Source organism: Sparus aurata, chromosome 5, assembly GCF_900880675.1.
Source record: "Sparus aurata chromosome 5, fSpaAur1.1, whole genome shotgun sequence".
In the NCBI taxonomy this organism is placed as follows: domain Eukaryota; kingdom Metazoa; phylum Chordata; class Actinopteri; order Spariformes; family Sparidae; genus Sparus; species Sparus aurata.
The window spans coordinates 3,904,783-3,929,037 of NC_044191.1; the positions used below are offsets into that span (position 1 = coordinate 3,904,783).

The following is a 24,255-nucleotide window of genomic DNA, read 5'->3' on the forward strand; positions in this document are numbered from 1 at the left end:
ACAGTAAACTGCGTTGATGCTGATCATCAGTTATTTTTGTGTGTATCATGTTTTGTGTGGCATTTTCATTAAAACTTCCTATTTGAGTTTATTAGTTTATTGAGAAACACTACGTTATAGTTTTTTTTCTACATGGGTGTTTGTATTATACACATTCCAGCCAAAGTTTTCACATCATTCACTGATCCAGGTGGTGACAGATATGCTGCAATGTGCCAGCAAAGGGAGCACAAAGGGAAGATGACTTGTTAGAAACCTAAATTTAAACAATGCAGGACATACAGTAAAATACTTACTACTTACAAAAGATGGAACTTCTTTATAATATTTTCTGCAGGACGGAAATGCATTAAACACATTTGTTGTTGAATTTAAAGCTAATGTAAACTTCACAGTGCAATTCTAAATGACTTAATGGCTTTGAAATGACTACACCAGTTAGTTGCATACTTATATTAAACAATATGTTTCCAACTATGTTTTACCCTCTCTCTGAGTAAACACTGGGGTGCTGCTCTATGAAGAGAGTGGCTCCTGGCATGGCTTGTGTTGTGTGGTTACTGCAATTTTCTTGTATGTTTTACTGCATCACCGGTATACGGCATGTAAATGGACTGTGCTCACAACGGGTACCTATTCTTGTTTGCAGAGCAGCTAAACAGTTTTTTAACCTGGTTCAACAGCTGTAGCATACCACCCACTTGGACCAGCCTAACCCCCACTTCCCCTCATGCAGCCCCCCACTATTGATGAGCAGCTACAGTCAACCTACACAAGGGGACTGGCCCTGACAGGCTCAGAGGCAGGGTGCTCAAAGACTTGTTCACTCAGCTAAGTGGGGTTCAGATCAGACCGTTTCAGCACCTTCTGGATTCTGGCAGTGTCCCCAACCAGTGGAAGGAATCCACCAGCATCCCATTACCAAAAAGACACATGTTAAGGACCTGAAGGTCTACAAGTCTTATAGACTTTTAGACACTGTCACCAAATATCTGGACTCTGCTCCACCCCACACTAGGATTTTATTCATGGATCATGCTGCATCACCTCTCTGACCTTCAGGTCCATACAACACTGGTTTTCTGGATAAAGATTCTTTTTACAGGACAGACCACAACAGGTGTTTTCAAATGATTTCAAATCCAGTTAGTTGGTTTTAAACACAGGGCTAACCCAGGGCTGTGCTGTATTTCCCAATGACGTAGCAGTAAAGGAACAACACTTTTTAGGTACACAGATGTCCAAACATTTGGTGAAAACTCACCTGAGCTCAATGTCACAAAGACCATAGAGCTGTGCTGTGGGGGCAGAGACAAAACATCATCACCTCTCTTCCAGTTGCTCAGTATCCAGGTTCAGTGTTTTAAATACCTTTGAACAAAGATAGACACCTATGCCTGTCCTGTCCAGCACACTGACTCTGAACAAAAAAGCCAAACTGTGTCTCCACCCTGATCACAGAGAACAATTCTGACCCCCTCCACCACTCTGTCCAGTTACTGCCGTCAGGCAGACGGTACAAAATCAGCTGAAGCCGGATGAACACCTTCAAGAAATCTTAAATTTTCTCTGCAATAACCATCCTGAACAATGGATGGTTCCTGCACATCTATCTATCTATCTATCTATCTATCTATCTATCTATCTATCTATCTATCTATCTATCACACATTACTTCAGCTATAAACATTTCTGCCTGAGAAACGTGGACAGATTTTCATTCAATTGTGGTTTTACAACAATGAAGACAACAGCTGGACTCAACTTGTCTGTGAGCATGTACGCATGTATTCATGTAGAAATTTTGGATGAAGATTAATATAACTGCAGGACACATTAGATGAATTTTAATGATTTTGGGACCCCCTGATCTAAAATGTAACTTTAAGCAGCCTCTTACAGTCTTCATCGGTTACAGGAACGTGCTAAGGTTTTATCATGTGGATTTAAACTTGATGTCAGGGTTAACGGGATATCAACTACAAATACCTTTACAGCCCTTGTAACCCACATGAAGGTACACATGAACTCCCCTCCAGTTAGTTAGAACTGAAGATGCCTCTTGGATGAGAGGTGAAACTCTTCAAGAAACTGAAACAAGTCCATTCGCCTACGATACACCACTTAGAATTACCATGACCCTGATGATTGAGAACCTTCATCAACACAAAAGTACTTAAATGTGATCTTTCAGTTTAGATTAATTTATTACAAGCACTATTGTCTAAAGTCAAGAATGAACTTACATGCTCAGATTTAGTTTATTTGCACAATCAAAACAAAATGTCCATATTGTTTGACTTTTGCAAGTAAACACACTACAGCCCCCCCCCCCCCCCCCCCCCGGCTCCTGTAAAGGCTTCCTAATTTGATGTGTGGTCCGACAAAATGCTGACCCAAAACGGCCAACAGAAGCAACAGTCATACTGACTACAGTCCTCTGTTGTTAAGGCTGCTGGAGAGACTTCATGCACACTCACTTTCAGTCCACTTTAATCATACATGCACACACAAAAAAAATCCCTTCTATAACCTTCCTCGAGTTTAGTGTTCCTCAAAAAACCTCCAAAGACTACCATTGCAAGTAGTGGCACACCACAGGCAATAAATAATAGAAATTTTAAAGACATACAAATCATGTACCATTGTGCTTTTATACATGTCACGTGGTAAGGTTCTGTGGATTTTTTTTATCAGAATTATCATTGCATCATTGCCTTTACAAAATCAGGGTGCTTGATTAAAACTTAAAGGTATATGTCAACATTTCTTAGGGCTAGATAAGAAAATTGTTACCACTCTCATAAGTGTACTGTTAATATTAAGCTACAACCAGCAGCCAGTCATCTTAGCTTAAATTGGGAACAGGGGAAAAGGCTAGCATAACTTAGTCCAGAGGTATCAAAATCCACCTGCCAACACCACTAAAGCTTAATGATTAACCCCTTAAACTATGTGGTTAATCCGTACAAAAGTCAAAGTTTGAGAACAACATGTTTGAAAACAACTATGTCCTGAAACCTCTTTAGTTTACAGTGTATCTGCTTCCCATTGGGCAGGTAACTAGTGGTTTAAATCTTGTAACTGCTCTGCAGACGGTTAATTGATAATCAGTCAATTGTACACCTCATTAACCTTCAAAATATTGCAAAATCTTATATCAGGCATCAGCCTACATTGAAAAAATTGTTTTGGGTCCTCTGATCAGAACTGATGAAAACTAAAAGCAGGGGTCCAAATCTAAAGGCAGCGCTTCCGAAGCCGTGGAACTCTTTTTTTTACTCATATATTGTGTCTGTATTATATGTGCACCTTGTCATGTATGTTCTACAAAGTTGCCAGGTGACAGCTCATAGGGGTAACACAGTTACAATTAGTTACAGAAGTTACATTATGATTGATGATGATTTTAAACCAAATAACTGCAACAGCCTGTTGATTTGGGAGACATGTTCAGTTATGTAGGTATGAGGATGTGTTGAACTGGGCAGGTTTAATAAGAACATAATAAATGGGATATGGAGATGAACAGGGGTGTCGCTAGGAGTGCAAAACATCCAGGGCTTTCGCCGCCAGGACAGAGTGTACAACGAACCTTAATATTCTCATCTTTAGCTGACACGAACTCAAAATAATGACTGTATTTCCAGCTAGAAAACGCGCATCTCTCTCCTCCCTCCATTGTTGTTTGTGTTTGTGTAGCTGCGTGGTGTTACACGTGAGTTGTCCTCCTGCTGAAAACATGACTTGTAGCAAACATGACATCACTCCCCGAGATGCAAGAGGAAAACAAAAATATATATTTTTACAAAGGAAAATGACAAAAATAATAGTAACGCAAGGTGACTTGAATAAGTAACTTTAATCTGATTACTGGTTTGGAAATATTAACGTGTTAGATTACTTGTTACTGGAAAAAGTGGTCAGATTAGAGTAACGTGTTACCAGCATCACTGCCTGCAGGTACAGCCTTTTTTTAACAGGGGTCCGGGGGAGAAATTTTGAAAATTGTCCTGTTAAAGATTTCAATGTAGTTTGAGAAGGAAAGGAGGGCCAATCGTTGGGGTCCTCATCATCATATTTTAATCACAAATAAAGATAATTTTCCCTCATTGTAGACCTACAGAGTAATGTTTATGTTACATTCCCTATTACACTCCCTTCATTCCCTACATTCCCTTCACTTCATTGTCTATCTGCATTAGGCCTACAGCAGGCTTTGTAGGGTATTAAGAGAAAAAAAAATCGTCATTAAAGACTACACACCCAGACTACACCCACGATTAAATTTTTCACAAACCTGAGCTGATGGAAGTATTATCAGGGGCTGGGGGGGATGATGTCTCACTCTCCACGTCTTTTTGCTCTAGCTGCAACGTTTTTTCCCCAAAGAACCTCGGATATCCATAATAACTAACTACTATCTAACTACTAACAATGCAATTGTACTAAACAGTAGGCTAATAGACGGGCTCTTGTAATATCAGTGACGCATAGAGGGGGAAAGAATAAAACTGATGTTGAATTTGTAACAAATTATTCTGACTCTGCCCATATATGGGCATATGCCATAATGAAAGTCAGGTTCTGCAATTTGCGCTGGTGGCAATGTTGCATTTGTGGCTGCTGGCCGTTCGATATGCAACCACATAAAAACCTCTGGGATAGATTTTTTCATAAAAAGCCAGAGCTTCTTTTTTTCAGAGCCACAAGCTCAAGCGGCCAACATGCTCATTACATAACACAGTTTGTGTTGCTCTCTCTCACCTGATGTGTTCTTGAGTGGATCTGAGGGTGTGCACATTTCCATGAATGTCACAGTTGTTTGAACCAAAGCTTGCCTGATCTGTGCTACAAGCCTTGGGGTACCAGGCTGATACCTCCCTCATTAAATGGAAACACCACGAGTAGATGGGGTGAGAGAAGGACTATGGTTCTGACCTATGAGCAGGGACGTGCACATGATTATAGAGGGGCAGGGGCTCAAATTCAGAAAAGGGCAGTATGTGCGTGTGCACAGCGCACGCCAATTTTTTTTTAGGCCTTAATAACACAATATGTACATTAATTAATGTAAAAGTCATAAACAATGTACTTATAGAAAACTAACTACTTAGCTGTGTATCCTGTGTAGCTGTGAGTGATATGCAATTGCCATTTCTTCTGTGTCAACAAATTATTGTCAACATGGGTTTATCAACATCATCATAACACTGAGGTTTAGAAGACATGAAATTCAGCTGCAATTCTTAAGGAGCAATAAAACACTGGTTTATTATGAGGCTATTTATTGGAGGCCAAGTGCAAACTAGAAATACAGGCTACACATCTAAACGTGACAAAACCAAGAAATGACTACTGTGACTGCTACTGTGGATGTTAGTAGGAACAGCAATGTTTACAACAGCAAAGTCAAAAGAAACTCAATATCTGGAAGAAGTTTAAGATTTGTGGCAAAATAAACAGCCGACACAGACAGCTGTCAGATTATTCTTAACTCTCATTAACAAGCAGTTAGCTTAACAAGCACAAATGGGGCTTTTCTGAAATATGACTCATATTTAAGCACGTTGAATAGGTGGAAGGCGACTTGTTAAGCCCCCACAAGGAAGTTATGTTAATGGATTTATAACTCACAAAGGTTCAAGTCGCTCCACTGTCACATCTCATCTACGTGCGTGATGGAGTTCTGATGAGGCAGCGGCTTCTCTCTCTCTCCCTCTCTCTGTCTCTCTCTCTCTCTCTCTGTCTCTGTCTCTCTCCCTCTCTCTTTCTCCCTCTCTCTGCCTCTCTCTCTCTCCCTCTCTCTCTCTCTCTCTCCTCTGTGAGAGACAGAGTGGAGCAGTGGACAGAGAATTGGCTTGAGGCTCAACACACTCACAACACCATATTATGTATGAAATGCGTACGATAGATAACCGTGGCATTTTTATACCGCCGTTTTTTCACATCCCTACGCACAACAGGAATATATCTATACATTCAACGCACAAAAAGGGCACTTTATAATATGAGGCAAAAAGGGCAGGGGCTCAAGCACCCCTTGGGCCTTAGGTGTGCACGTGCCTGCCTATGAGTGTGACAGGTGGCACATTACTGAAGTAAAGTACAGTGTACAGTAAAGTATTCTTTGATTTACAACAAGTTTCCACATGCTTTGAATTAAAATTACTTTGATTGACACTTTCCATCATTCTAACTAGCTCGTTAGGGCACTTTTCATCACTGCTCCAGGCTCAGGTGAACCTGAACAAAAATTAATTCAGGCTTTTTACAAGGCGGTATTATGATGTTTTTTATTTTGGTGTCTTTTTGATTGATTTTCTGCAGTCAGATGGCAGACAAATCTCTTTGTTTCAGGTTCATACCGATGTGCAGCACATCCCCGGTTATTTTTTTGCATCATGCGAGTAGTTGAGATTAAAAATGAATAACCCCACGATCAAACTTGTGTGAGTAACATGATGCAAATATTTTCATTGCGTTTGGTCTGAATGGAGCATTAGTCAATGTCAATCTCAAAATCCATCAGCCATTGTCTGGCGACCGCGGATGTTTCAAAGCTCCCAGTTAAGCAGCAGATATCCAAATAATGGAAATAACACCTCAGGATCCTCCAGGAGGAGCTGCAAAGCATAGCTAGGCAGAGGGACTTCTGGAATACACTGCTTACCCTGGATACGCAGAAGAGAGATGGATGGATGGATGGAATACAAGGAGTAGAGAAACAATGTCCACACCCTATCTATGATGATATAAACTAAAAAAGCTAATAAAAACCTCAATCATCATCAGAGGATCAAAGTGATTGGTCAATACAACTTAACATGAAAAGACTGGGCGTATGAACAGAAATGTAACTCTGATTAACATTTGTGTGTTGGTGTCTCTGGAGTGAATTTGTTACCGTCAGGTTTGCTCTGGGCCAGGATAGTAACCACTTCCCCTTTAGGAATCTCCAACAGGAAGAGCACTGCTTCCTCTCTCACTACACCTTGAAAATCAACATTGTTCACCTGCAAGACACAAAGAAAGGGTAGAATAATTATGACTGTTTGCGATGAAGATATATATATATCTATATATAAATCCCACATTCTATAAGGTTGGGAATAAAAAGAACTACAATTACAAATGATCTCTTTAGCAAAGGTTTTAGGAATTGTTCCTGAGCCCATGTAGTAATATCCTTTAAACAATAACTTGTTTCTTGGTGAACCTCACCCCCATGTTTGCTTGTGGATGATAGCGGCTTCCTCAAGAGGTTTACTCATCCACAATATCATCACCTGTTACCAGTGAACCTGTTTACCTGATTAATGTCCTTAACAGGTGTTTTTGGCTCATTCCACAAATTTCTTAGTTTTTTGTTGTTCTGGTTTGTTGCTTGCATCAAATTCAGGATAGCCATGTGTTTACAGAAATCTAAAGAATTATGAGGTAAAACACTAAATATGTTTTAAATTGTGTGTATGTCAAAAAGGGATAGAAAATTATCCATTTTCTGTATTACACCATCACTAATTTTCACATTCAAGTTTGAACTATAGTGTCTCTCATTTATTATTAGTACCTACTTATTTATAAAATGGATATTAATTCTGTCTGGACTTGGCTACCTTTAGGATTTGGTCTCCTACACGCAGGCCCTCCTCTTCAGCAGGACTGCCCTCTTGAACACTAGCGATGAAGATGCCAACATCATTTCCTCCAGCCAGCCTCAGCCCAACACTGTCTCCCTTTTGGAAATTCACCATCACCGTGTTTGGCCTGCCAAAGGGGAAATACATGCTTCCATTAACAATATGGGCCATGTTTACTTACATGACACAAACACACACAATATAAATCAGGCCCTTGTAAATGTTCAATATTTGCAAGTTCAGCAGAATCAGTTACACAAACATCACTACCATTTTTTTGCACAAATTCAGTGCTGAACTTTAATTGCAGTCTAGTGCACCTGATTGATGGGCTAGTATGTGTTCCATTGACTACAAAACAGCAAACTGAGTTCTGTTTGCCTCACATCCTGCACTGCCCACATTTAGCACTGGCCAGTGATAGTCATTTGCCTGCATTTGCATCTGTGCTACCTTGCACCCACACACCATATTTGCCACACATCTACATACCTAGACCTTTTTAAAGTAAATCATCAGTTAATTTAGTGTGTTTTGTGATGAGTTAACAAGGTAACTAAGCTCTTCTTAGTTCGGTAAAGTAGAAAAACTTGATTCTTCTGCAAATTGAAGTTCGCTGGCTCTCCAGGGGGCGGGTGTTACAGCGGTTGTATGAGCTGCGAGAGGAGGTGAAGTTGTTTTTGACAGAAATCAAATCAGATCTGGCGAAACATCTGGATGACACTATGTGGCTTGCGTCTCTGTCCTATTTGGTCGATATATTTGACCGCTTGAATGGCCTCAACCTGTCTTTGCAAGGCTGTAAAACTCATATTTTGCTCCTCGCAGACAGAGTGGACACCTTTACACAAAAACTTGACCTCTGGCATGGCTGCATCAGTCGAGGGAACGGCGTCATGTTCCCCAGCCTTGCAGACTTTATCACTGATGCAGGCATGTCACGCGATTCTCCTCTCTATTTCAATCAGTGGCTGAGCACCTGTCGGCAATGAGAAAACAATTTGCGACGTACTTTAAAGAGGATTATCGCTCTTTTGCGTGGGTTCGAGACCCGTTTGTGTGCACAGCAAACGAGCTGTCAATTGATATGCAGGAACAGCTTATTAAGCTGAAGAGTGACAGTAGGCTGAAGAAACTCTTTACCTCCTGCCCTCTGTCGTCATTCTGGGCAGCACTGATGCAGGAGTACCCTCAACTCTGTGACGTCGCCTTGAAGATTCTCCTCGATTTCGTGTTGACATATGTGTGTGAGGCAGGATTCTCAAAAATGACTGCACAACAAAATACCGCAATCTTGCACAAATCGAGGATGATTTGAGGCTATGTTTATCAGACATTGAGCCAAGAGTTGAGGATCTTTGCAAGGAAAAGCAGGCTCAGGTCTCAAATTAACATCGCCTACCTGCAAGCTTCTGTAAAAAATGCAGATGATATGCCTACTATTATAGTCCGGTGGCACAGTGAAAATACCGTTACAGAGGTGATAAAAGCACCAAATTTTGCATGGTGTTTCCTTAGGGTCTATAGTGTAATTTTGGCCTAGGAGCCCTCAGAAAAAAAACTTCATATTAGCAGTATATCATTATCAATGAAATATGCTTAAAACACAGTGATTTTCAAGTTCCTGCACAAGATAAAGTGTTCAAATGAATCCCAAAGTTAACATTTTATAGTTTTATTTATGTGTATGAACTTTTACATAACTAAAGCTTCAATACATGACAAGTATTGAAAAAGTATAATCTTTATTGGCCCTGTAATTGATAATTATGAGTCGTTACAGGTGCATTTGCAAAGAGGTGAGCAGTCTATAGTCTATTTTGCCAGCCCATTGAGCCCCATTGTGAACCCGGAAAGTTTTATGTTAGAAATGTACAGTGTGGGTCCCCAGTATTAAGAAACTGCCGGATGCTAACTTGCATATGTTGGGCCATTTGCATAATTAGCATTATTACCAGTAATTAGCATTGATCGCCTATATGGGCAATATTTCAGCAACTGCTTGGCCGATTTGGACAATATTGGAGTGGTTTTGGGGGTTATTAAGGATGCTGAATCCATTTCTGACACTTTCAAAATTCAAAATGACAGTTTAAACCAAAAGTGGCCATATTTCAACTCCCGGTGGGCCGATTTTTATTAATTTTGAGTCGATTTTTAGGTTATTTATATGCTTAATACATTGGACCTGCATTTCAGAATCAATAGAGCAGAATGTCATTAGTGTGAATGTTGAGACCTCATATTTCTTCAAATTGCTTCAGTTCTGCTTGTGTTTTTTGGCTGCGCAACTTTGTGTGATTGTCATTGTGGTTACTGCATCGGGCAGAATACTGGCTGGATGGAAAGATGGACAAAACAGAGCTTTTAATATTTGGATCAAATCATCTCAGTGCAAGTCAGTTGATCAAATACAAGCACATAACAGTGATTACAGTGTGTAATTACAATTACAATGTTAATTTTTTTTATATATATATATATATATATATATATAGCCTAATATCTCTACAGCCTACTTCTAAACCATCTCTAAAATACGGTAGGAGTTCTTTTGAGTAAAATCCAGAGACTTAATCCAGAATAATTAATACATCAACAGTTAATGTTACCACAGCTACCAAAAGAAGTTAAGACTACTTTGCTTCATCACCCCAACCCTAGTAGCTCACAAGTTCTGGCGAGCAGAAAGAGAGGGTGATTGGCTGTTGCAACAACAATGCTTTGAAGAGATGCTGCCCTACTTCTTTGCCGCTGGTCATCACAACTACTCAAGATGGATCAACATGGCATCTGCGCGACATGCAGCACCTTCCTGCTACTGCCAAGGATGACCTCCTCGCCAGAAGCCATGTGTGCTGCCACTCAGATGGTGCAGCTGCAGTGAGTGGAGATATGTTTGGGGAGCAGACATGCATCAAGCAAGGGAAGGGAGTGAAAGGCATGAAGGGCATCTCCACCAACTCTGAACAGGTCACAGTGTAGATCCAATCTTTCAGCATCGGCTCCCACCTCTCCAAGTCATTGGATGAGATGTATGACGATGCTGAAGCTTTGGAAAAGACAATGAAGCCCAACAGAAACAAAGAAGAGGGTAAAGGACGGCGGGAGTTGGACGCAGAGGACCGAGCTAAAATCCTGAGAGTGCTATGGGAAAACTCTCACCCACTCACCCACTCACCACAGAGACTACTATCCTCTACCATATCATGTGAACGTGCAAGATGCATTGAAGATCAGGCAGGACATGAGCACATTGTTCTCTTCATCGCTTACTGGGGGATTTCATGCACCCATCTCAAATAAGGTGGTGACAATGAAATTCAAGACAAAAGGAGTGAAAGTCAATGGGAAGATGATATGTGACCTTGAGGCGTTGTTTGCTTCGGCTGCTGGTGGTGGTGAGCAAGAGAAGAATCGAGCTCTCTACCCTCTTTATCTATGAGCTTGACCCGGTCCCTGCATCCATCATCAATGAGTCTGGATGCCTCAGAAAGGGTAACAAGTCTGTGATTGTTCAGCATCTTGAAATCCTTGTTCTCAATTCTCACCCACCAGACTTTGTACTCATTGATGCATCGCAGCTCATCTATCGCGTGGTGTGGCCATTGTAAGGCACTGTGGCTGACTTCGCAGCCAGAATAGGGCGCTGGCTTGATCACTACATCACCCAAACATTTGTTATCTTAGACCGTATGAGCAAGTCTCTGCCAAAGGCCACGAGAGGCAGAGAAGAGCTGGGGAGAGCTCAATAGAGTACAACTCTCACTGAAAACCCCCCTACCTAGCCGCGATAAAGTGGTGAAGGACAAGACAAACGAGTGGAGGCTAGGCGAGCTCCTTTGCACACATAGGAGATCACATCGAGATGGTCAGCAGAGCAGACAGTATTGTCACTCATGATGAAGCTGATGTCACCCTCATCTCATACATGTTGGAAGCAGCCAGGCGTGGTGCTAAAACTGTCCACTTTCTTAGCGATGACACTGATGTGTTGTGCTCATGGTCTGTTGGTGCTGGAGGGTGGGTATCACATGTCACCTGCAGATGGAGAGGTGGCTATGCATGCTCTCTCCGGGTGTGACACCACCTCCTATCCCGTTGGCAAGGGGCGGAGGAGGAGAGGAGGAAGCTACTGATTTGCAAATCACAGAGGCAGTGAGGTTTTTTTTTTCCTGGCTCTGTACAGCCGCAGGAAGTCTGCATCTCTGAATGTCGCCAGATATGACTTATACCGAAAGTGCAAAACCCCCCCAGCACTGAAGACACTGCCTCCTACAGAGCGCAACGTGCACCTCCATGGACGGTGTGCCCATCTACAGATGCTGCTTTGGAAAGTAGCAGACCGCCCTGATCCACCAGCTGTGGACATCACCAAGTTTGGATTGAACAAGAAGGAAGGTGAGAAGGAAGGAGAGGAAGTCATCATGCCTGTCCTGGGTGCAAGCCCCGTTGCTCCTCCTTCTCTGTTGGACATTATCAGCTGTAGCTGGGTTAAAGCCATGTACAACAACAAAGTGCAACAGCTGCAGGCCTGTACCAGCTACTGTTCTGCAATGGCTATGACAGTACATGTTGCAACCCGCTCACACACTCACAGCAACAAGAGCAAGACGACAAAAATGTAGTCGAAGAAGAAGATGAAGACAGAGCAGATGATAATGTTGATGATGAATATATGGTTATATAGTGCAGAGTAGCAGAAGTACAAGGTGCTATTGCTTGATGAAAGTTTTCTAGTTTTCTGCTGTGATAATTTTGGGTATACATCTGTTTTAAAATCTGTTCCAGGACTCTTGTGTTCTACCTGTAACTTGTATTATACTCCTTTCTCTATATTATTTAGCCATAGTCATAGTTTGATATGGTACTTGCCTTTGTTACCTCCAATGTCACCTCAGAGTGTAATGTTATGTGAATTAAAATGTACATATTCTGCATAATTTGGATAATTGTGTTCATAAATATCCTGCAATTTATTTGTATAGATTCAGTGTCCTCTAAAACTTCTAATTTGACTCAAAATTAATCAAAACTGGGAGTTGAAATATGGTTTAAACTGTCATTTTGAATTTTGAAAATGTTGGATATTCCTGTCGGCATCAAACGTTGATACTTCATGGAGAGCACCTTGATCTTTGCCACCCTCACAGAAGAAGCACTTGTGAATATCCAGTCGTTGCATTTCATCATTTCATCATCATTTCGGCTTTCCCCCTCCAGATTCAACAGCAGTATGTCTAGCTATGTACTGTCACACACAAATAGGATTTAATGTGATGTGATGCAGCCTAACATAAAACTAATGGCCAAACTATGAACTCAGTAGATGGCTAAATGAATGACCTAAAGTTGAATTGAAAAATAAAAGAGAAAACCAAGATCTCTTAACATTTAAGCAATTTTTGCTGCCTTTTTTTTTTATAATTCCGCCTATATTGTACAGGGCTTTTGAGGTTTTTTGGGGTCTAAGATGTCTTGGTACTCTATTTTACACTTACCTGAGCACAAATTAACAAAAGGAAGCTTATTCAGTGGTCTTAAAAGGCCATTACCATGAAAGTTTTACTCGAGAGGAAAAAAACAAAAAAAAAAAAGGTTTTTCTTGGATATTGTTTTGTAAGTGATTTGACACTAAATTGCAATATTGCAGCTGGGCTCCTAGGCTGAAATCATTCAGGAGGTCCTAAAGAAGCTTCATGTAAAATTTGGTGCTTTTATCACCTCGGTAACGGTATTATTTGATTTGTGCACTACCTCACTGGACTATTAGGCCTAATAATAATAACAATAATAAAGCATACATTCATATCAGAGGTCTGGTTCCAATTCCCAATTATAGTGAGCCTAGTAATTTGACAATATCATGGTATGTTGTACTTCCGGTGGCGCTGCCCTGCTGGCGACCTGGACTTGTACTGCTGCCGTTTTTATGCCTTTTTAAATGTTTTTGATTGTCTGAGCATCTTATTCTTATTGGTCTGTGTCGTGTGACTGCAACAAGTGTATGTTAGACTGATCACTATGGTGACTTTTGCACAAGGATTACTCTTGGCACTGATTGTTTGGGAACTGTTGGCGACTTATCAAACTGCTGCTCATACACGCGAGGAGACGAAGCTGTCATTGTGTTACTCCAAACACACACTGATGTCCCTCCGTCCTATGGGAGCGATCCCACCGGCTGATCTACCCGATGATCTGAAAACACAACCGGCTAGAGAGGCGGAAGAGTCGAAATACGGCAGCGTCTCCGGAGAAGAGGAAACAGACCCCCTCTGCCCAGCCTGTTACTCAGCAACGCTAGATCACTGAAGAGCAAAATGGAGGAACTCCGTGTGAACAGCAAAGTTTTTTTTTAGTACAGAGAATCAAGCGTGATGGTGTTCACAGAAACCTAGTTCTAATTAGTTAGTTTTAGGACAGGAAGTCAGCACATCAAAATGGCTGTTCCTGAGTATGGGCCCCAGACTTTTTTGTGCGTCTGCTCATGATGAATCTGCGTACCGAATTTTGTTCGTCTACGCGCATGTGGAAGGCAGGGAAGAACATCAGGGGGCGCTACAGAGCCCGCAGGTCACGACCACGCCCAGTGACAATGCAGGATCGTAATTTTCGCCGGATGTGACGTATATTCCAAATTTGGTGAGTTTTTAGGTATGTTCAGGGATCCAAAACTGCAGTCAAACTTGGCAAAGAACATTTCTTTCCTTACAATTACAATAGGGTTCCTAGCATGCAAGCAATACGCGTTCCCTCGGCCCCTCGGGCTTGGCCCCCTAACAAAATAAAACAAATAAATAATAGAGAACTGAGGTAGGAATGGTTTAAATGGATAAAGTTCCCAAATAGAGATAATAAAAGCCTACTTACAATATACTACTTAATATATTTATATAATATTTATATATTAATTATTTTATTTTGCAAAGATCAATTGACCTAATTTCATTTTATTATGCTACATCTATACACCAAACCTACAGTAGCCTAGGCGACCTGCAGAACATTGTGTATGTTATTTCAGATTCTCAAATAACATACACAATATTCTGCAGGTAGCCTACAAGAAAAGCCATTCTTCCACTTCTGAAATTCAGAAGTGGAAGAATTCAGAAGTGGAAGAATGGCTTCTGTTGTACTCTGACAGGGATGTGCTTTTCACTCTGACTCAAGGAAGTCTAACCCAGAGAATTCACTCCCTCGTCTGCTACTCATTCAGAACGTAGCCGGCTGTTTGCGCTATCCTGCTCTGACTCGAGTCGCGGCCGTTTCTGTTTCCAGCTGTGTGCTACGAGCTACTAGCTACGAGCTACGAGCTACTGGCTAAGAGCTTGCTACAAGTGTTTCCCGCATTTGCGGGCGGAAACACAGCCGATTCGTGGCTTGCGAGTCGCGATGCCGTAAACGCAGCAGACTCGTAGCTTGCGAGTCGCGATGCCGGAAACGCCCCGAGAAGTGATGCCAGAGGCTTGTGAGCTAGTGCTACGACGAGTCGGCTGCGGCTTTCCAGTTGCTCATCTTGACGTCCGCAGATGAAGTGATGGACTGACTGCTGTGATCAGCTGTTTTCTGGTTTTAAAATTCATCGGCTGTGGGTCGCACATCAGTGCATGTCATCGACACCTCCTTCCATCTCACGCAATAGCCGGCACATTGATGTCTCGGATTTAGATAGCATCCGAGGTGTACCCTCCAAGGCGGCAAATTGGCGGACCACAACAGACCTACAATATACCGCCTTCTGTCTAAATCCGAGGACCTAGCTGCAAAAATGACAGCCGAGTTGGCAGCTTGCTGCCCAGTATAAAAACAGCTATTAACTATGCAAACGAGGGCAGCCATGCACTACAGGCACACTGTCAAACAGAAGTGCACAGGAAGAAGGTGCAGGTCATAACATCAACACGTGTTGCCAGCACCTTTCTTCCAAGCAGAGAGACAGCAAGTTTTTCAGAACCCATGTTGGTCTTGTCAAAACACAGTCTTTGCGGCAGATTGCGCTATTAAAGTTGTGCTGTTGCGCATGTCATAAGAGAAGTTGTCAGTCTCATTTCTTATATAGCATAATGTGACAATGTATAGATAGATAGTTTATCATACATTCACACTGTCTTGTAATTCTGCTGGATTTTTCTCTCAAAATGCATCAGATTGGTGTTTTAAATATGAAATATTCTAAATTTTCCTCTAGGGGAGCATGCCCCCAGACCCCCCAAGAGGGGTCGTATCCTTCTCACCTTTTTCACCCCTGACCCGTTTTCATGCCTGGGTGTGATGCTCACCACCTCATTTTGAATGTTAAAAAACTAAAGAGATGGTCTTAGATCCAACATCAGTAGGGGACCATAGTCCTGTTGTCATACATGACTCACCCATTGAGCAGGTCAGCTCATACAAGTATCTCGGAGTTCACTTAGATGACACTTTTAGTTGGTATGTGCATGTTGAAAGTTTGTGCTCTCGTTTACAGCAGAGACTGTATTTTCTGCGCAGACTGAGAGCGTATGGGGTGGACAAAAGCATTTTATTTTACCAGGCAGTACTAGAGAGCTTAGTCAGATATGGGATGTCATCATGGTATGGCAACATCACTGCAAAACTAAAAACTAAACTCGCTTCTCTGGTGCACACGGCAATGAAGGTGACTATCCCCTTTAACTATGATTAAACTTAAGTAGCTAACAGAGCTTGTGGAGCTTAGTAAACTTGCCGCTCGCACACATCTCCCCACGACAAAAACTACAAAAACAGTGAAGTATATAGCAATTAGCAATTATACTGTATAGCTGGTGCCTGGTACAAAATTGGGTCACAGCAGGGTGAACACAGCTGCACAGTAATAATTTGACCTTGCACACTTTGGAAGAATGTGGTGGAAACGACTTTTGTGGGAAATCTTTATGTGTCATGTCATTATGTCAACCAAGATCTGAAATCCACTTAACTGTATTTCAACTCGCTGCCTACTAAATTATGGACCAATTGAAGATAAAGTGTGATGAATTCGTGTTTTAGTTGCATCCTTACTTTACAGCAGTGATTCAAGCAGAAGGCAGTGCCTGCAGCGCTAGATACTGAGAGTCAGGCTCAAGTCATATGGTCATTTATTTCAAATGCATCAGTGCCCAGAGACATGCAGCAAGCTGTACATTCTTAGTGAAATGACCTTTCTATTCCTGTGTGTTTCAGAGAGCATCACAAAAAATAGGCAGACATGTTGCTGTAAACTAAAACACTGAGTTCATACACTTAAAGTGGGTAGGGGTGGATTTATGTATGCTTGGATATGAAAGCATTTATTCACTGAGGGACTTGTGTACATTATGTTCTCATATGAATGTTTTCATGAGATTAAGAATGAAATATGAAAGGATTGAATAACCACAGTAAAAAGATTAGTATATGTATAGTATATCGAACTGTGATGAGAGACAAAGAAAAACTTGCCCGTATATTTTTTCATCTTCTGGACTTGGTCGGAGGAGAATCTTGGGTGTGGCTGTTACAGCTGCTGTAGACAAAATCAGGAGGAGTGTTGTCAACATCTTATATGTTTACAACTGCCAACAACATGTTAGGTCTGCAGAGGTAAATGTATAATGAAGTGTAGCAGACCGTACAAAAAAAATAATAAATAAATAAAAATTATTTCACTAATGTTGTGATGCTTTCATCGTAAGGCATTTCTGTGCCTGCACAGACACACACACACAATCCCAATCACCTCCGACCTTAAGAGGGAAGGACGTCAAGAAAGACAAGGACCTAAGAAATAAAGCCTTATCCCACCAACTTTGTGAGAATAACAGCTTTGTTTGCTCTTTAGACAGTAATTACATCCACATAGATGGACCATTAGACTTCTCTAGGACTGTAAATTGTGGGGTGACCAACATTCCTGTGTGTTTCACCTTGCTCCTCTACTTTCCTCACCTGAAGTGTCTGAAATGGTCAATACCTATCTACATAAATGTGCACTTATATATCTCTTGTGTTTCATAACATGTAATCATTTTGATATTATGAAACTCTAAGTCTGCTTCAAAATCTGCTTATTTACAGGATACCAATATGCTAACACAATGGTATAAGGAAATGTCAGTACATGGTGTTGACCAGTCTGATTTCCTTATGATTTGAGTTCTATTATCATTTGATGTGCTTCACTGTTACATAATACTAAGCTACAGAGAAGAACATGTTTATTTGTTATATTACTTGCTACTCTGTGTTCTTCGTGCCCCCATTGGTTCTTATGATATGTTGCATGTATTGTCGACAGAACAAGTGAGCTTTCTAATTTGCCAGCGCATTTAATTAAAATATTATTTAGTCAAATCAATCAAATGACTCCTATTTAAGTAGAAGCTTGTTCTCACAAAGGAATTTATTACTTATCAGTAAAAGAGTGCCAAAGATCCTCTTTCTTCCAAAACACATCCCTAGACTGTACAACATGTGCTGTCAGCTCTTCTCTTTTGGGCTATATAGGGCTTTTTCAGCGCAACTTCTTGTCTGTTCTGGTTCTGTTCTGGCTGTTATTGCATCACCAATAGCTCGTCTATATGAGCTTTATTATCTGATAGTGTGTCAGATATTGTGTTCGCTGCTGATTTCCGCTGACCCAAAATGACTACAAATCAATCAGCGCAGTTCAAGATGTTACAGTATATCTGTCTTTGTTGAGTCACAAATGTATGTGTCGTCTGTTATTCAGTCTGATAAGCTATATTATGATTGTGTGTCTGGTATTTGCCATGCTGTGGTGAGTGATAACCTGGAGGCTCCCCAATGTGCAGTGTGTCTTTGTCCAGCTCAGATGAGGCCTGGGGTTCTTCAGGTACTCTGAATGGGGATGCCATGGCAGACATCTTGGCTGTCCTTGTGGGTTCTTCCCTGTTACACACACACACACACACACACAAACACACACACACACAGCAAAGGAGCAAGTGGTTTCGGCCTGAGTACACTTAATTCGCTCATGCAGGAGCTGTAAAAGATTACATAGTGCGACTTAACAAATATTTCAGGAAAGAAATGGGAACTCTGTGGGACTATATAGGACTGCATTTAATAAATTCAGTCCTGTCAAAGCAAGTCTTGAATGAATATCCTAGTCCTTGAGAGCATGTTAGTGTTAAGTCACTTTTAGTTTATCCTTATCACCAAATGGACATCAGTTTGTACATTTTGAGACTTGAATATTCTTGCGTATGACTCATCCATCCTACCTGGGGTTGTCTCTTTCATTAGAAGAGTGGGAGGACAGGTCAGACTGGCGGGACCTCCTCTCCTCTGGAGGAGAATATGAGTGGTATGACTCCATCTCTGACATGTCTGACAGACAGAAGACAGACAAACAGACAGACAGACATTTCAGTTAGATACACAGGCCAGACAAGCTAACTCCCTGTGCTCAGCACACGTGCAACCACCACCACGAGCAGTACAAAATTGTTGCCTCAGGAAGCCCCAACACCAGTTAATTACTGCCTTGGACAGGACGTTATTAGAGATTATCAGGAGAACTGATAACAGATTCATTGTCCAGAAAATCACGAGAACATAACTGTTCAGATTTTTGTAAAAACATCCAGTTTTTAGATCATTTTCCTTCTTCCCAGCCAGCCATTGATTTGCTTTCAAACACATCATTGGATAATGCATCATGTGGCCATGTTTGTGAACTTAATAAATACTGAGGCCTTAAAGATTCAAATTATTGAACTGCTTTAAAGCTTTAGTGCTTTAAAGATTCATGGGACCAGCACTTATGGATGCTCCCATGAGCTCTGGCCTCATGGGAGCATCCATCCTGCTTTATAATAGAGAAACAGGCTGGTTGAACGTGCTTACACACAGCCCTGTTGTCCACAGAGACCACATGGCCTTCATTCAGTCGAACTGATTTTAAAAAATTCATTTGAATTGAACATGGGTGGTCTTTGATTTGGCTGCTATTATTACTGAGTGTGGCACTCAATAGACTGCTCTCAAGAGACGGAAGAAGGATGAAGCTTTAACAGAAACTAATAAACCAAGAAAACCAGAAAAAAAGAAACATATGAGTACTCAGGTGTGAGATGACTAGCCAGGGCGCCACATAAAAGAGAGAGAATAAAACACTGGCATTCCATCTGTCTCCCTGAAAGCTACACACCATTATAGACCGCTTTAACAGCCAACAACTCTGTCACTTTGATTAGGATTGTCACATTCCTTAATGGCTTCAAGCACATGATTTTTACATTTCATTTAACTGCAGTTAGAGGCTAAAAAAGGACAGCCGTGTTTCACCAGGTACAGTCTATGTAGTACATGTTAATTGGTTTGATTAGTGTTAGAGACACTTTTGCATGCAGGGTTGTACAGAGGTGATGGAGTTTGGCAGAACAGGAGTGAGATACTACAATGGAAGAGAGAAGGAGACAGACGATGTGAGACACAACAGAAGGAGAAAATAAAATGTGAGGATATTTTGTCAAACCTGATATGGGCAGGTCAGAAGCAACATCCATCATTCAGATTTCTGTCACAGCACCAAATTTGGATGGTGTGTTGATGTGAAATACTCAGAAATACAGTCATTACAACAAACCAATCAATAGTGAGTATTCTATCTGTCTGCCCTCTAGAGGAATACACAAAGTCCTCAGGTGATGTGGGCCAGTCTATCTGCTGGTGAGGCAATCAAACTCTGTAGTAAACAGCAAGATGTCTTCACCACTACAGAACAGATTAGGGTGTTCCTGTTCCCCACAGAATCAAGCCTTATGTTCCTGGTGACCCCTTGACCTTTCCTGGCCAGAGTTAAAAAAAAACTTTCAGTCTATATTGTGAAAATATGTTTTATATCAAACAAGCATCTGAACGACCTGGGCTAAAGATAGATGCCTATAGGTGAATCCGGCGACCAAGTTGTGTTCTGCCATCTAGCATTGCTGCCATTACTGCCATGTTCAGGTGTAGTGACCCCTAGTTATTAATTAAAGTAGTTATGTAGGTTTTGGGGAAGACATTGTTTATGCCTGAACAAACAAGATAAACACACTCTCTTTATTTTCATGACTGAATAATAATAATAATAATAATAATAATAATAATACTGAAAAGGACTGAAAGGACAACACAATTTCATAATGCTTTACTTTGTATATATTTGGCAGATTCTGGCATTTTTCTAGGTTCCACAGACTTCTGGGGACCTTATTTTCTATACAGCTTGTTTATTAAGTTATGTCAAAAATAAATACTTCTGAATTTGAAATATTATCTCACTAAATATTAAAATTATTTTTTTGGATAACTTTTCCAAAATGACACACTGGCCCTTTAAGATATCTTATATGTACTGGCATCTTAACAACATTCAAATTTCACAAATTAGACATTATCTACGACAAATAGAAAAATAATAGATAATGGAGAAATGGTAGTTAATAAACTGACCATCTGCCACATTTAAAGTTTAAAAGAACTACTTTATACTAGCATCGATAAACTATTTATCTAAAAACAATTAAACCTTTACCAGAAAGGCGGAATCGGCCAACCTGCGTGGAGATTTGTGCTTTTCAGTAGTCTAAGAGATTCATGTCATGTCAGGTGAACAACCACCAGAGCCTGCAGACATCCTAAATCTTACCACACTCTCACTCTCTCTCTCTCTCTCTCTCTCTCTCTCACACACACACACACACACACACACACACACACACACACATACACACACACACAATTGGACTATATTGGACACTGGTGGAAATGATCTTTGACATTATATTGGAATAACTGTGGGGACTGGGTAGGGGTGATGAATTAATGGTGGAGATATGGATTTACCACCAAAAAACTAAAGAGTTTAGCATGGAAAGAAGTTGAGAGGCTACAAGTGACAAAGTAACATGTTTGCAATCAGCCCACAGTTACAATAATTACCTCAAAATTATTCTTTTATTATTATTATTATTATTATTATTATTATTATTATTATTATTATTATTAATAATAATAATAATAATAATTATAATTATAATTATAATAATCAGCTATTTCCCAACAAGCAGTTAATAAAATGTTGGTAATTTCTTTAACACTGTGAATGACCTATTTCCGATGCATAAGTACTATAACTTTTTTGAATTAAACATTACAATGCTGCTTCTTCAAATGTAGGGTGACTGGGTGCCTGTGTGTGTCTATGTGGATATTGGTTTATATTCCCGTATATACTTTTTTAAAGATATCATATCACATTAAATGCATTACTCTCTTCCAAATGGTTTCAACCAAGCTCTATCGATCAATTAATCAATCTTTATTTGTACTGTATAGCGCCATTTCACTAAATTGGCCATTGTGACCTTCAATGTCTTCACTATCCTCAAGTTACATGTCACTCCTTTTATAGTTTGAGACAATACATTAATCAAAATAATTAATAACAGTAAAAAAGTGGATATTTAGAATCACTGAAGTATCTGGATGCAATACCTGTGTTGTACTAGTCTTAACTACTTATGGAAAAATAGCAGGATATTATTGTGATAATCATGGTCTTTGTGTTTTTTGCCTATGTGTGCTTGAGGTGTTTTTTTCTTCAAGATGCTGGATGTGACTTTGCTGGTGGCTGGAGCTCATCATCTATTCATCAGCCTCAGCCTAAGTACACTGGTCTTCTCTCCACTTGCTGCGAGATTGTTTACATTTTCTCTAGTGATATTTATGGCTGAACCTCTTGCAAAGTTCTCTAGTGTTTCTAGTTCCAGTGTTCCTCTCGTTAAACCGTTAAGATAACACATGCTCTCCTCATCATTTCCAGAACCAGTGCAACCTTCAAACTCCAGCTCCACAGCCACACCGCCGCCCAGCCTAGTCCACCTAAGCAGCTCCACCTGCACTGCCACTCATCAGTGCTCCAGCCTCTACCTCCTCCGCCTAGTGCTGTGAGCCCAAGCTGCACCATCAGCTTGCCACTCATCTGAGCCAACACCTGCTTCCTTTTCACCTGAACAAAATCAATAATTTCCTTTCATCCATTACACCGGTCCCAGTGTCTGCCCTTGGGTCCTGGTTCAAACTCGCAACCGTAACAATTATCAAATAATATTGGGGTAGTTTTAAAGAAATGTAGGAAATTAATGTGGTAACTTGAGGGTAGTTTCATAGAAATGTATAATATGTTTCTTGGTTATCACCATCTACTGGCTAGTGTTTCCGCTAAAATGTTTGGGAAAAACGACAGGACCCTGAGAATAAGGTCCTCAGAACCTCTAGGTCTCAGCCATCACTGTCAGTGCAGTGAGATGTTTGAGCATGACAATCTAACTAACATGTACTATATACAGGTGTGTGTGTGTGTGTGTGTGTGTTTATGTGAAATGGCAAAGCAGCAAGAGACAACAGGAAGGTGATGGGAGATCAGATAGACCACCTGGACAGACAACGGCGAGTTGCTACACTGTTAAGACAAATCATTAATATGTTATGACATTAAAAATTCAACAAACGTCTTACCCACTTTAAGTGCCAGGCTTTGTCATGCAACATTCTGTATTCACAAAACAAATCATCACCATTTGCAATGTCATGATTCAATATTTAGATATCTGACAATAAATCTTAAGACAGCAAAAAGACTTCTTCCACTGACATTATTAAACTTGTACACGTAATGAACCACACAATTCAAAGTACATAGTGATTATAATGTGTTTATTTATTCAGGAAAGTGAATCATGTATGTATAAGTTAAAAGATTTAAGTAGTATAAAGAGAAGTGTAAAAGGTATGAAAGCTTTACAACAACAGTCAGGTTGTGTCACAGCAGTTTTACAAATTAGAGAAAGGCAACAGATTGTTACACATGCTGTGTCTTGGGAGGTCCTTCATCTAAAAGTATGACATATTATCTGGAAGAGAAAACACAGACAAAGATTGCCCTTTTGAGCGATTACAGGGATCCCTTCTGCTTGCCAAGTTGAGCACTTTCAAATCAAAATGATCAGTTTTAGCTTTAGTTAGATTTCAACAAAAGAGGCTTGAGGTTTTTTCCAAAAACATTTAAGCCCACAGTAAGGGGCTGATTAAATCCTGACCTGCTGGTGACCTTGTTCTTTTCTTAAGTGAGTCACGGTGGCTGAGCAGCTGCAAGCAGAAACTTAAGCCTGCTTAGTTACAGATGGTATTTTCAGCTATTTGGATGTCAGATATTTTTAACATTTGTATATTGTATGTGTCTAGGAAACAGTTGAAATAACGCCAAAGGACACTTTGCTTTAGTTATAAATCCTTCCATTCATTATAATGTCTTTTGTTTAGAGGCTAAAGTGCGTCAAATAGAAAATAATGATTCACTTTTTCACTGGTAAATTAAATTCAGGTATTTCATTACAACATTTTTACAGTCATTAATTTTGTATTTCAGTTTTGTACTTAAAGCAAATTACAAAGCAATGATAAAATAATCATCACTATTTACATAGCAACTACTTCATTCTTTTGCCTTCATGCATTTATCTATTAATTAATATCAATTCAAAGTTAACATTACGATGTAAAGTCACATTATAATGACGCCAGTATCTTCATGAACACCATCTTCCCG

General features: G+C 40.4%; 1 protein-coding gene across 9 annotated transcripts in view; it reads right to left on the reverse strand.

Annotated features, from left to right (window-relative positions):
* Nucleotides 1–24,255, reverse strand: part of tjp2b (tight junction protein 2b (zona occludens 2)) — a 266,330-nt gene that overhangs the window by 35,504 nt on the left and 206,571 nt on the right. For 8 of the 9 annotated variants that reach the window (XM_030417306.1, XM_030417303.1, XM_030417300.1 and 5 more), the window contains 5 exons: nt 18,881–18,986; nt 18,424–18,542; nt 17,094–17,157; nt 7,620–7,770; nt 6,908–7,016 (listed from right to left, as the gene is read on the reverse strand). In XM_030417306.1, coding sequence (XP_030273166.1) covers nt 6,908–7,016; nt 7,620–7,770; nt 17,094–17,157; nt 18,424–18,542; nt 18,881–18,986 — 549 coding nt within the window. The remainder of the gene's footprint in view (nt 1–6,907; nt 7,017–7,619; nt 7,771–17,093; nt 17,158–18,423; nt 18,543–18,880; nt 18,987–24,255) is intronic. The other variant, XM_030417299.1, reaches the window with a different exon arrangement.